The sequence below is a fragment of the Protobothrops mucrosquamatus genome, unplaced genomic scaffold, assembly GCF_001527695.2.
Source record: "Protobothrops mucrosquamatus isolate PMUCROS unplaced genomic scaffold, P.Mucros_1.0 scaffold_36, whole genome shotgun sequence".
In the NCBI taxonomy this organism is placed as follows: domain Eukaryota; kingdom Metazoa; phylum Chordata; class Lepidosauria; order Squamata; family Viperidae; genus Protobothrops; species Protobothrops mucrosquamatus.
The window spans coordinates 1,103,612-1,114,987 of record NW_015386112.1 but is presented as its reverse complement, the minus strand read 5'-3'; the positions used below and the strand labels follow the sequence as shown (position 1 = coordinate 1,114,987).

The following is an 11,376-nucleotide window of genomic DNA, read 5'->3' as shown; positions in this document are numbered from 1 at the left end:
TTCCTATGGAAGGAAAGTATACAGTAAGTTATTTTTCTAAAAAAAAAAAGTTTCCTAATTAAAATATCCACATATATACAAAATTCCCTACTCTAATGGAGAAAGTCACATGTCACATGGGATCAGCTGTTAGCATTTTTTTGGAACAATATTCAAAAATAAATATTTCCTGTACATTGGGTAAATCGATATAATGCAAAACTTTATTTATTTATTTATTTGATTTTTGATGCCACCTAACTCCAACTGACTTCTTAATAAAAGTGATAATATTAGTTCATACAATATAAAAACAAATATAGTTTACCTGTTATATTACAGTCTTTATGTACCTTTATATAATAATAACAATAATAATAATAATAATAATAATAATAATAATAATAATAATAATAATATAATAATGTTGTAAGAGACTTTGGAGGTCATCTAGTCCAACCCCTATACCATTTCAGACAAATAGCTGTCCAATCTCTTCTTTAAAATTTCCAGTATTGGAACATTCACAGCTTCTGGAGGCAAGTTGTTCCACTAATTAATTGTTCTAACTGAAACGGTGTTGATGAAACAGTGTTATAATGTAATAACGTTATTTAATATATGGGTGTATTTCTAAATAATCCCAAAGATTTCCGCTGCAATCTCTAAATGATTGCTTACTAAGGTGCACTGGAATAGCCAATAAAATAACAATATTTAATATCATTCTATATGCTTACAGCTTGGACTTGGAGTTGCAAGTCATTCTTCTCTTGTATCAGAGACACCATTTTTTCTTCAAGTTCCTTCCGCTTAGCTTCTGACTTCGCAAGCTCTTCCTTTGTTTTCTCAAACTCTTCCTTCATGTTGGCCATTTCTTTTTCTGATTCAGCACTCTTTAGCAAAGGTTTGATCTTGAAGTACAGTTTCATCCATGGCCAATGTTTGACATTCATGAATGAGCGGATATTGTACTGAAGAGTGAAGATCGCCTCCCTATCAACAAAGTTAAAAAGTATGCCTTAAATCAGAGGTCCCCAATTTTGGGGGCACCAGGGACCGGTTCCGTGGAGAAAGGTTTTTCTGTGGATCAGAGAGGGCATGGTTTTGTGTGCTGCCTGCATCCCACGGATGGGGCTTTGCTTGTTTGTGTGGCCCAGTTGCTGCGGCCTGGTACTGGTCCATGGCCTGGGGGTTGGGGACCCCTGCCTTAAATGACTTAAACTTAAATTAAACACGGATCCACCAATCAAAGCATTCTGACAGAATTGATTTAAGTAATTATGAGATTCTCACCTCCTTTCTAACATTTTCTGATATTCTACCCTTGATAAGAAACCACGGCACATAGCTTGTGTGCGTGTTATCAGATGGGCCAACTTATCATCTCTCATTTCTTCAAGGAGACCCAAAAGACCAGCCTTAAAGAACACCTGAAAAAAAAGAAAAAACATTACAGAATGTCATGTAAGCACTACAAAATGTAAAACAGTATTTAGAACAAAGACTTATATGTACCTTGGTGTGTCCAAATTTATACTGGGTGTGGTCCACATCAATGGATCCAAGAAGTTTCTCAGAAGCTTTCTTGCTATCAATGAACTGGCCCTCTGGAATGGCACTTGCATTTAGAACTTTGTATCTGGTAGAAAAAATACCACCTGTAAATCTTCCCGTGTAATGCATAGTAGATTTGTTTTTACAATTATTTGTCCTCAGTAAAAAAAAAATGAACATAAATATGAAATGCTATAAAAATATTCATTCTCAATATGGGCTTAGGTGGTTTGGGTGGGTCTACTTTTAGTGAAAAGTTAGTAGAAGTAAATTGTATTGTTTTGTGGTCTCTTCTATGTGACTACTTTGCTGGATTGTGTGTGTGTGTGTGTGTGTGTGTGTGTGTGTGTGTGTTTGTGAAGCTGCCCAGATCATTTGGGAATTGAGCAGTCTAAAAATGTGAGAAAAAAAATAAATATGGCTTGTCAAGCTTTTCATAACCAATTATATCTAAAAGCAACAGGCTTAACAGAGATTTCTTTAACTAGATTTATTGTAATGAGAAAGAGATTAGATTCCAAAAGTCTCAATAGTTGAAGGTTTGCTCTTTTCCCCCCACTTTCTGAAGCTATAGCAACCCTAGCCTGCTAAGGTGGGAACTTTTTGCAGTCTCTTAACCACAGCTTCTGAGTAAACTGGTGAAAAGATTTTTTTTTGGGGGGGGGGTCTGGATCTCCAGAAAGAGGAAACTCTCTTAAACTGTACTATTACACTGAGAAAGCAAGAGAGTTCAATTCTAAAGTAATTTATATTTAATACACTGCTATAAGGTTACAAGCCATAGGAGGGTTTCCAAGGTGTCATGGGACAGGCTGGATCTTTCCTCCAAAGGTAGAAAAAGATAAATTTGTCCTTGGAGGAAAATACCATGTATATCCTTTACCAGCACTCTTGCTCTCTAATGGAATAATAAACAGGACAGATTGGCCAAATGAGGGAATATTTTGAATCAGCAGGACCTAAAGCCCTTCACCCCTAAACCGAGGCAACATTTACAATTTTCTTCCCATTATTTTCAATGGAGGAAAAACTGTCCAAAGGAATAAAAATCTGAAAAGGGATAAATGAACAAAACTTCCCTACATCCTCCTCCCAACGTTCTATTCTGCCTATCAATATGATTGCTGTTTTCAATTAATCTAATCCTTTAATATCTTGAATCTATTTGAATGTTAAATTAGGATAGCAGTACTCTATCACATAGTTGCTATGGGAGATTGGCAGACAGAGAGAGAGATACAGTAAATAGAAGAGGGAGAGGGAGGGAGAGGAAGAAGAAGAGGGAGAGGGAGGGAGGGAGGGGAGGGAGATATATATATATATACAGTAAATAGATAGAAGAGGGAGAGGGAGGGAGAGGAAGAAGAAGAGGAAGAGGGAGGGAGAGGGAGGGAGGGAAAGAGAGAGATACAGTAAATAGAAGAGTGAGAGGGAGGGAGGGAGAGGAAGAAGAAGAAGAGAGAAGGAGAGAGAGATACAGTAAGATAGAAGAGGAAGAGGGAGGGAGAGGAAGAAGAAGGGGGAGAGGGAGGGAGAGGAAGAGATACAGTAAATAGATAAAATAGTGAGAGGGAAGGAGAAGGAGAAGGAGATGTAAGGAACCCCATATGAAGGTCAAGCTGACCTCTGTTTGAAATCAGCATAAATGATCCTACTGGGAAATCCCTTTCTGCAAATGCGGATGCCTTCCAGCACACCATTGCACCTCAGCTGATGTAGCACAAGGTCATGATCCATAGCACCTTTCAAAAAGATGATTAAAAAAAGAATTAGGACCAGACCACGTACAGAGACAAGCATTGTAAAATACCTGTCATACCCCCCCAACAATGCCTTACCAGGCGTTTTTGTTTCATTGGGAATAATGCAACGTACAAAGTGTGGGTGAGTACTTCTCAGATTGCTCATCAGTTTGTTTAAGTTCTCCTATAGATCCAGAAAAGAAATAATTTTGTACAAAATTCCCAAAGGAATCAATATATTCCTGCAAAGGAAAATCATGTATCCAAAGAAGCAGGGGGTATATAGCTTTCTAATGGAATGATAAATTCCATTTATTCTACAAATAAATTCTAGTCATTGGGTGGATTAAAAATAAGATAAATAATAACAGTCAAATTCCACAAGGACCTAATATATGCAGCTAAAGCATTATTTGAAGTTTGGGTTGCTGTCATTTTTGCTTGCAGTGAACCAAAGTACAGTTCCAGCGTAATAGTAGCTTATTTTCTTATCATATAAATGTCCACAGTGGGACTTGTCTACATATGTCTAGATGGATATTGATGGCCTAAGTGCATTGAAGGCTTCTTTGAGTTTGAAATGTAAAGAAGTAAACCAAAATAGCATGTAAAGCATCACTATACTTCTGTCATTTTTATTTTCAGCACTGCTTTAGCTCTACCAACCAATAATACTCCATACACTTTCTTTATATCTGAATTATCCATAAGCATGCAAAGATGCCTTTTAGATTGGGAATTCTACAAATTCAGTCCAATTTAATATCTTTCTTAAATACCCAAATGAGTTGTCTCATTATTACTACATAATATTTTTTTTCCTTCCTCACAAAGGAATCCCAGTGAAGCATTATACCATACCCTGAAAAGTGCAGAGACAGTCTGGAAAGAAGAACCCTTCTTCTTGGCAGCCTTCTTGCCCTCTAAAAATTAAGTGAAACAGAAAAAATAAATAAACCTTACATTTTTTGAACATTTTTTTTCTCATTCAAGAAAAAAAAACATTATAGCTCTCACCTTCTGCAGGGCGATCAACAAACAACAAAGCTAATGTCTTCATTGAGGATTTCTGGTAGAGCCCCACTACAGTGTCATTCAAGGGATCCTTGTTCTTCTCCAACCAGCCAGTGATATTATAATCCACAGTGCCAGCATAGTGTACCAAGGCAAAGTGGGCCTCAGCCTTGCCTTTGGCAGGCTTGGGTTTCTGGAAGTTGTTTGATTTGCCAAGATGCTGGTCATAAAGTTTGTTTTTGAAGGATGTATCTGTTGCCTTGGGGAACATACATTCTTCTTCCAGGATGGAAAAAATGCCCATTGGCTAGAAAGAACAATGACATGGTTGTTTAGGTAGCATCTTGAGAGAATATTGAACTTTGGAATAACATACTTCTTCCCCAAGTATATACACACAAGTAATATCAGAACAGAGATGTTCAAAAGAAATGAAATATAAAGACGGAGACATTCTCTCATTGAAAAACAGGCTACATCTTCTAAATTATAATCATGCTTCAATAAGCAACTATGAATATCTAACTATGATTTCATACTTATTATATGATATATTCTATATATACTTTTATTTTTATGTCAAGAATTGTTTTGAGCATGTTACTATACATTGATTAGGATCCTGCTATAATTCTATTTATTCTTGGACAATTTCCCAGGCTGTCCTTCTGATAAAACCATTAGAAAAGTTGAGAGCTAAACTTTATATAAAAAATAATAATAAAGGAAGGGGAGCAGTCAAAGACTGTAATGGGCAGGACAAAACAAGATGATGGTACATGTAGATTCAGTTGGGATTTTCATCACTTATTTTTGAGAGAACCCTAAAGCATTTCTTATCCCATCTGAATTATGTGTCAGTTATGTCTACTATAAAATGGACCTTTTCAATGAGCTCTATGCAGGCAGCCAGGTCCATCCCAAAATCAATAAACTCCCATTCAATTCCTTCTTTCTTGTACTCTTCTTGCTCCAGGACAAACATGTGATGGTTAAAAAACTGTTGCAATTTCTCATTGGTGAAATTGATGCAGAGCTGCTCCAAGCTGTTGTACTATAAGAAAAGGAGAGAGAGTTTTGTTAAGATGAATTAAGATGAAATAAATTTGATTGAGTAAAGCCAAACACTGTTCCTCCTATCTGTTTATATGTACATCTTTCTCCCTGTTTCCTTACATCAAAGATCTCAAAGCCAGCAATGTCCAGCACACCAATGAAATATTGTCTGGCTTGTTTGGTATCCAACTGTTGGTTGATGCGAATGACCATCCACAAGAACATCTTCTCATAGACGGCCTTACCCAGAGCACCAACATTATTGTAGACCTAGAATAAAAAGACAGTGGCAAATATCACTATGTATAGGGATATTTTTAAATTAATAATTATTCCAATCTTATATACAGTGTATGTATGTCTGTGTGTATGTGTATACACAAACGTATACATATACAAACACACGTATACATGCGTGTGTGTGTGTGTGTGTGTGTGTGTGTGTGTGTAAGAAAGAAAGATGAAGTACCACTAAAGATATAGCGATGCTAATAAAATCTGAAAAAATATACAGGTAATTATCAAATGAATAAGCTTTGTAGAAACTAAAAATATATCCATAAAATATTAATATAGAACTAGCTCAATCATTTAACTTATTTTTAAATCTATCCAGATAGATTTCCATCTTCCCAGTTTTAGTACAATAGGTTATTTCAGATCAGTTATATTTATATAAGAAACTTAGATTCTTGATGTTCTATTATTCAGGTGCCTTAGTATATTGAATACAGATAAGAAAGAAAAATGAATTTTATCATTATTAATTACATTTTGAATATTGATATTACAAATATTACGATTATAAATCTATTCATCTTGGAGGATGCCAGGGTTTGTGAGAGTTGGTTTAATGTAACATTACCTGTTGGACAGTTTGGCCTTTGGTGACATATTCATTGCCGACCTTGACTCTGGGATAGCACAGAGCTTTCAACAGATCTGCTGAGTTGAGATTCATGAGGTAGGCAGCCTTGTCAGCAACTGAGCATAGACAACAAATAGTTTAGGGTTAGAGTCTTTTTTTTTTATTATAAATCTCACTGTATTCATGCAGTATGTAATAGTTAAGTAGCGAACATTACAAATCAGACTGGAAAAGGTTTGAAAGAGACTTTTGGTTAGTGTCGGCTGAGTTCTACTTGCTCAGTGTTGGGAATGTTCATTCCCTAAAATTATAGCTTCATCTACCCAAAAAGTTACTTTTGAAAAAGAAGAATGTTACAGGAGTATTTACAATAATATCGGTAAAAATAATGAAGGCTTCCTCCTTCTTAAATTCTAATAAACAGGTGACAGCACAATATTTTATGGTCTGCTATCTACTCCAAATGATCAGTATGACTGTCCTAGAAAACACTAGCGAAGCGTGGGATGTATTTCTGCAAAAGACTGTCCTCGTTTGTTCTGAATTATTAAAATGATTTTGCCATAATTTTTTCAAATACCTTCCGTGCCGTCTGGCTCGGCCTGTTCCTCTCTCTGCTTCTGCTTGAACTTCATGTTCCCGTAGTGCATGACGGCTCCCGTCAGCTTGTAAATGGCTGTCTTTTCCTCAGCGGTGAAGCCCAGGATGTCTATGGCTTCCTATTAATTCAATCAATAGAAAGGATTGAACCTAGCACTGAGCCAAGTCGAGGGTTCAAACTCACTTGAAATAATTTTGGCAATTACAGTAGCTTTTGGAACATTACACCACTCATCATATGCCTAAGTCCCACATGCTCTCAAACATTTAAACCAAATATTATTGTTTGTCTAATCAAATTACTATTTTATGTTCCCGATTCTGCAAATTACTTACATCAGTTGCCATCAGCTCTTCCTGATCATTAATGCTGGCAACACTGATCTCACCCTGGCTGACAAAATGATAGTCATATGGGTTGGTAGTAATCAGAAGCATCTCTGCATAAAAAGAAGCACAAACATGATTTCATTTTCAACCTTTGGCACACTTGCAATGTTTAATAGTTGAAATAGTCCTCCAAATGGATAATTCTCTTTACCGATCAGTTCTGGCCTCTTGTTGGACATGATCTGATAAAAGATATGGTAGCTCCTTTCAGCCTTGAGCTGGAAGGTAACTCTGGACTTCTCCAGCAGATCTGACGAAGCAATGAAGTTGAATTAGTTAAGGAAGAAAGGAAACGGTCAAATAAACACACAAAGAAAAATCCCTTACATGTCTCAATGTCTGCAGAAGCCAGTTTGCCAGTGGCACCAAAATGGATTCTGATGAATTTGCCCTGTGGAGAAAATAGTATTGAATTACAAGTCATTTTCAATATATTTATTTAACTGCACAATAGGGTGGTGCAAAGATTTTTCCTTTTAATAGCAGGAGTTTCAGTTTCTGGCTATGGAATGTATGGAATTAAAAAAATAGTAATTTTTTAAACCTAATTTTAAAAAAATGAAATAGTTTACCATTATAAAATACAAAAGCTTTAATGTGCCATATGTGAAACTTTATTTTAATAATATTCATGATATGATAATTATTAAACTTTATATTAGAACTGTAAAATGTGAGTGAATTAAAGGAGAAAAACAGTTGAAGTTTGTCTATGGAGATTCTCAGTCATCCAGGTCATGGTTGTCCCAAAGGTGTTGTTCAAAAGGGAAAAGAAAGAAAGAAAGAAAGAAAGAAAGAAAGAAAGAAAGAAAGAAAGAAAGAAAGAAAGAGAAAGTCCAGTTGCCTTTTGAATAACACCTTTGGGACTACAGTTGAGGTTTATTATATGGGAGAAAGACAAAGTAGGTTGATATGATAGTAATGGTTGATCATTCTTGAAGGACTTATTCTTTATTTAATGAGATGAGATGAATGTGAATGTGAATGTGAATGTGAAACATTGCAAATGGTAATTGCAATCAAGGAAAAATGAGGTAGCTCAAGCAGAAATCAGCACCCTCCTTTGCTTTTCAAAGACCCGTGTCACAGTGTGCTATGTTAAACTGGAAAGGAGGGCTCAACTTCCTTAAACTATTTTTGGATTTCAATGTTCCAAATGGGACTTGGCTTACAGGATAGACCTCTTCATTAGCTCTATGGGGATGGAGGAGGGGGGGGGCAGGCAAGGAAGGACAGAATGACTGAAGTAGCATTGCATTGTCATGACAGAAGGCCTTCCCCTTTTGTAAATGCATTGTGATGACATAGACATATCCCAAAGGGGTGAAGCTTGCAGTTCAATAACACAGCACTGCTTATGTTATTTTGATGCTGCTGCATAGATTTGATGTGAGGCATTCTTAGCCTGAAAAAAAGTGCAATAACATTGTATCTCGTCTAGAAAGCTCCACAACACAAACACAACCTGTCTAATTCATTGTCATCTTTAGTGGGATGCCAAGAACATTGGAACAAAAAGAATTACACTCTCACACATGTTTGAAACTGTAACTTACAAAGCGAGATGAATTGTCATTCCTCACAGTCTTGGCATTTCCAAAAGCTTCCAACAAGGGATTGGCACTGATGATTTGATCTTCAAGGGTTCCCTGTAAAAGTAGCATTTACTAAGTCATCTTTTAAACATAATGAAATTGTCAGAAAGGAATGTATAATCTTCTCTCAAAGTCATACTTCACCTTTAACTTGCCAGTTTGCTGTGGTTCTTCCTTCTTCTTGTCAGAAGCTGCAGCAATTGTCGCGAAGTACTGAATGACACGTTTTGTGTTCACAGTCTTTCCAGCACCAGATTCTCCACTATTCAAACAGAGTAAAAGACCATGCTGTTAGCCAATATATTGCTCTGTGAAACTTCTTCTGACTAGAAACATCATTATTGGAAGTGTACTCACGTGATCAGGATTGACTGATTCTCACGATCTAGAAAGCAAAGAAACAAAGAAGTAATCCAAGCAGAAATTAATGTTTGCGTTAATTTTGTGATATGAATAGTTAGAATTTTGACTTGTTCATTTCTGTTATCAATCTTCAGCACAAAATTAGCTAGTTTGTTGACAGTCATGTGAAGCTTCTAGCACACACCATAACTTTTTAGTTCATAGTCTTTCATACAGTTCCTATGTAACTTACACTGCTTTCTTTCAAAGAATACTGTACATACAATACAATACTGTATATACCCTAATAGTGTATATACAGTACAATACTGAATTATAAACATACTAATTTCATATATTTATTTATTATTTCAATCTCAAATTCATGAATCTGGGTGATTAATAGTGTTAAAAGAAAATATAAAAGCCTAAAAAACACACACATACCCTATGCATACATAAACAGTAACTGCAGTAAAACCAGATCTATCAATCATAAGTCAACATGAGCAATGCATGCCCCATTACCTAATCTGCAGATCTGGTAACAATAATGAAGAATGTCCTAAATATTGTCATACGGCTAACTGGAATTATGGGGATTTTGGTTCCACTGAAGCTGAATAACCACAAACAACTGGCCATTGTTATACTTTCTGGAAAGGTTAAAAACTCAGTCTGGAAATTCCAGAAACCATGTTCTTCCTTTTTTCCCTGCCTTGTTTTTTCCAGAAATACTCATCTACATATCTGCTCACCAGTTAACATGGACTGATACGCATTGTCAGAAATGGAGAAGATGTGAGGAGGGGCCTCTTGTCGCTTTTTCCCCCTGTATGCATTAACCACCTCTGGGTTGTACACTGGCAACCACTTGTAGGGATTGACAGTGACACAGAAGAGACCTGAATAGGTCTGGAAAGAAAAGACACATTAGTAGTTGTTTGCTTGTGGAAATAAAATATTTGGTTCTGAATTCAATGGTAATGTTCAGATTCTTCTTACATAAATCATCCAGGCTGCATAACGCTCTTTGAGGTTATACAGGACAGCAGGTTCATTGAGGTGGGTCATCATGGCCATGTCCTCAATTTTGTCAAATTTGGGTGGGTTCATTGGGAAGATTTGGTCATCTTTAACAGTCACGGACTACAAGGAAACAAAAGATATTTTTGTTCAAATCGAAAGCATGCAGCGGATGAGGATAACAAAGCCTTACTTTTCCCTTGTGAGGTATTTTTCTACTTACGTCTCCACCTTCTTTCTTAACGGTGACTTTCCCCACTTCCTTGCTCTGGACAACACCTTTGACAAAGGAAACCTTAGGATCCACTACAAAGACGGATGTCTTCGCATCAAAGGGCTTGTTTTGAGCTTCAATTCTCTCTTTCTCTGACTTGCGGAGAAAGGAGGCGGCAACCCCAAAAGCTGCCATCTCACTGTCAGATGACATGACTGCAGCTTAACAGAGAGCACTGGTGAAAAAGAAACAACTCATATGGAGATCACAACTTTAATGTGCTGTTTCATGCAATCTCCTACTTTGCTATCTCAGGTTATCTCAATCTATTTTGAAGAAAAGTCCTTTACTTCCATGAAAAGAAATGCATATCTACTAATAAGTGAGTAAGCAATTATTGCAAGAATTAGGGAATCAGGGCACATTATGAAAAAAAAAGTTTGTTTTTTTATTCAATTTCATTGAAAAATGTTCATGTCTGACTGGCACATTTAACCACAATTTATTAAATTACCGGTAATCTAATTCCAAATTTCCACAACATGTTCAACCTTCTAGTAACTAAACAGCCTGGATTTACCAAACTGATTAAAATGTGGTTGTTTAGTTCGTGGTTCAGTATATTGGATGAACACAACCACTGAGTGTAATGACAAACTGGTTATATGTTTCAGAATACAATACTTGTAAAGACAATTTGCACAAATACTTCTTCCCCTTATTAAATAGTGATGGTCAGCACTTTTCTCTATCATCATGGAAGCCTGGGGAGAAGTTGATGAAACTGTCTGCTGGTAGGGAAAAGTAACAGATCTGAACAGACTTCATGAAAGCAAATGCTAATGAAAAGGGCAAAGGCAGAGAAAGTAATGGATGCTCCAGTGGTTGACTAATGACTCAAGGAAACTCTCCTTGCACTTTCCAGCTCTCCCCAAGCACACCTCTAATGGCACACACCCCACAACCGATTCCTCTGACTTCATTCCTAAGGCT

At 36.5% G+C, this 11,376-nt stretch overlaps 1 protein-coding gene across 1 annotated transcript in view; it reads right to left on the bottom strand.

Moving 5' to 3' along the window:
• The window catches only part of LOC107282532 (myosin-1B-like), an 18,746-nt gene extending 8,150 nt beyond the window's left edge, over positions 1 to 10,596 (bottom strand). The window contains exons 1-21 of the mRNA XM_029283058.1: positions 10,393 to 10,596; positions 10,149 to 10,292; positions 9,902 to 10,058; positions 9,159 to 9,186; positions 8,946 to 9,063; positions 8,763 to 8,855; positions 7,534 to 7,597; positions 7,358 to 7,456; positions 7,153 to 7,256; positions 6,797 to 6,935; positions 6,214 to 6,332; positions 5,469 to 5,618; positions 5,176 to 5,346; positions 4,296 to 4,599; positions 4,140 to 4,201; positions 3,375 to 3,462; positions 3,161 to 3,278; positions 1,498 to 1,621; positions 1,276 to 1,412; positions 720 to 975; positions 212 to 258 (exon numbers count right to left, since the gene is read on the bottom strand). Of these exons, the coding sequence (XP_029138891.1) occupies positions 212 to 258; positions 720 to 975; positions 1,276 to 1,412; positions 1,498 to 1,621; positions 3,161 to 3,278; positions 3,375 to 3,462; positions 4,140 to 4,201; positions 4,296 to 4,599; positions 5,176 to 5,346; positions 5,469 to 5,618; positions 6,214 to 6,332; positions 6,797 to 6,935; positions 7,153 to 7,256; positions 7,358 to 7,456; positions 7,534 to 7,597; positions 8,763 to 8,855; positions 8,946 to 9,063; positions 9,159 to 9,186; positions 9,902 to 10,058; positions 10,149 to 10,292; positions 10,393 to 10,596 (2,726 nt within the window). The remainder of the gene's footprint in view (positions 1 to 211; positions 259 to 719; positions 976 to 1,275; positions 1,413 to 1,497; positions 1,622 to 3,160; positions 3,279 to 3,374; positions 3,463 to 4,139; positions 4,202 to 4,295; positions 4,600 to 5,175; positions 5,347 to 5,468; positions 5,619 to 6,213; positions 6,333 to 6,796; positions 6,936 to 7,152; positions 7,257 to 7,357; positions 7,457 to 7,533; positions 7,598 to 8,762; positions 8,856 to 8,945; positions 9,064 to 9,158; positions 9,187 to 9,901; positions 10,059 to 10,148; positions 10,293 to 10,392) is intronic.
• Between the last annotated feature and the right edge of the window lie 780 nt (positions 10,597 to 11,376).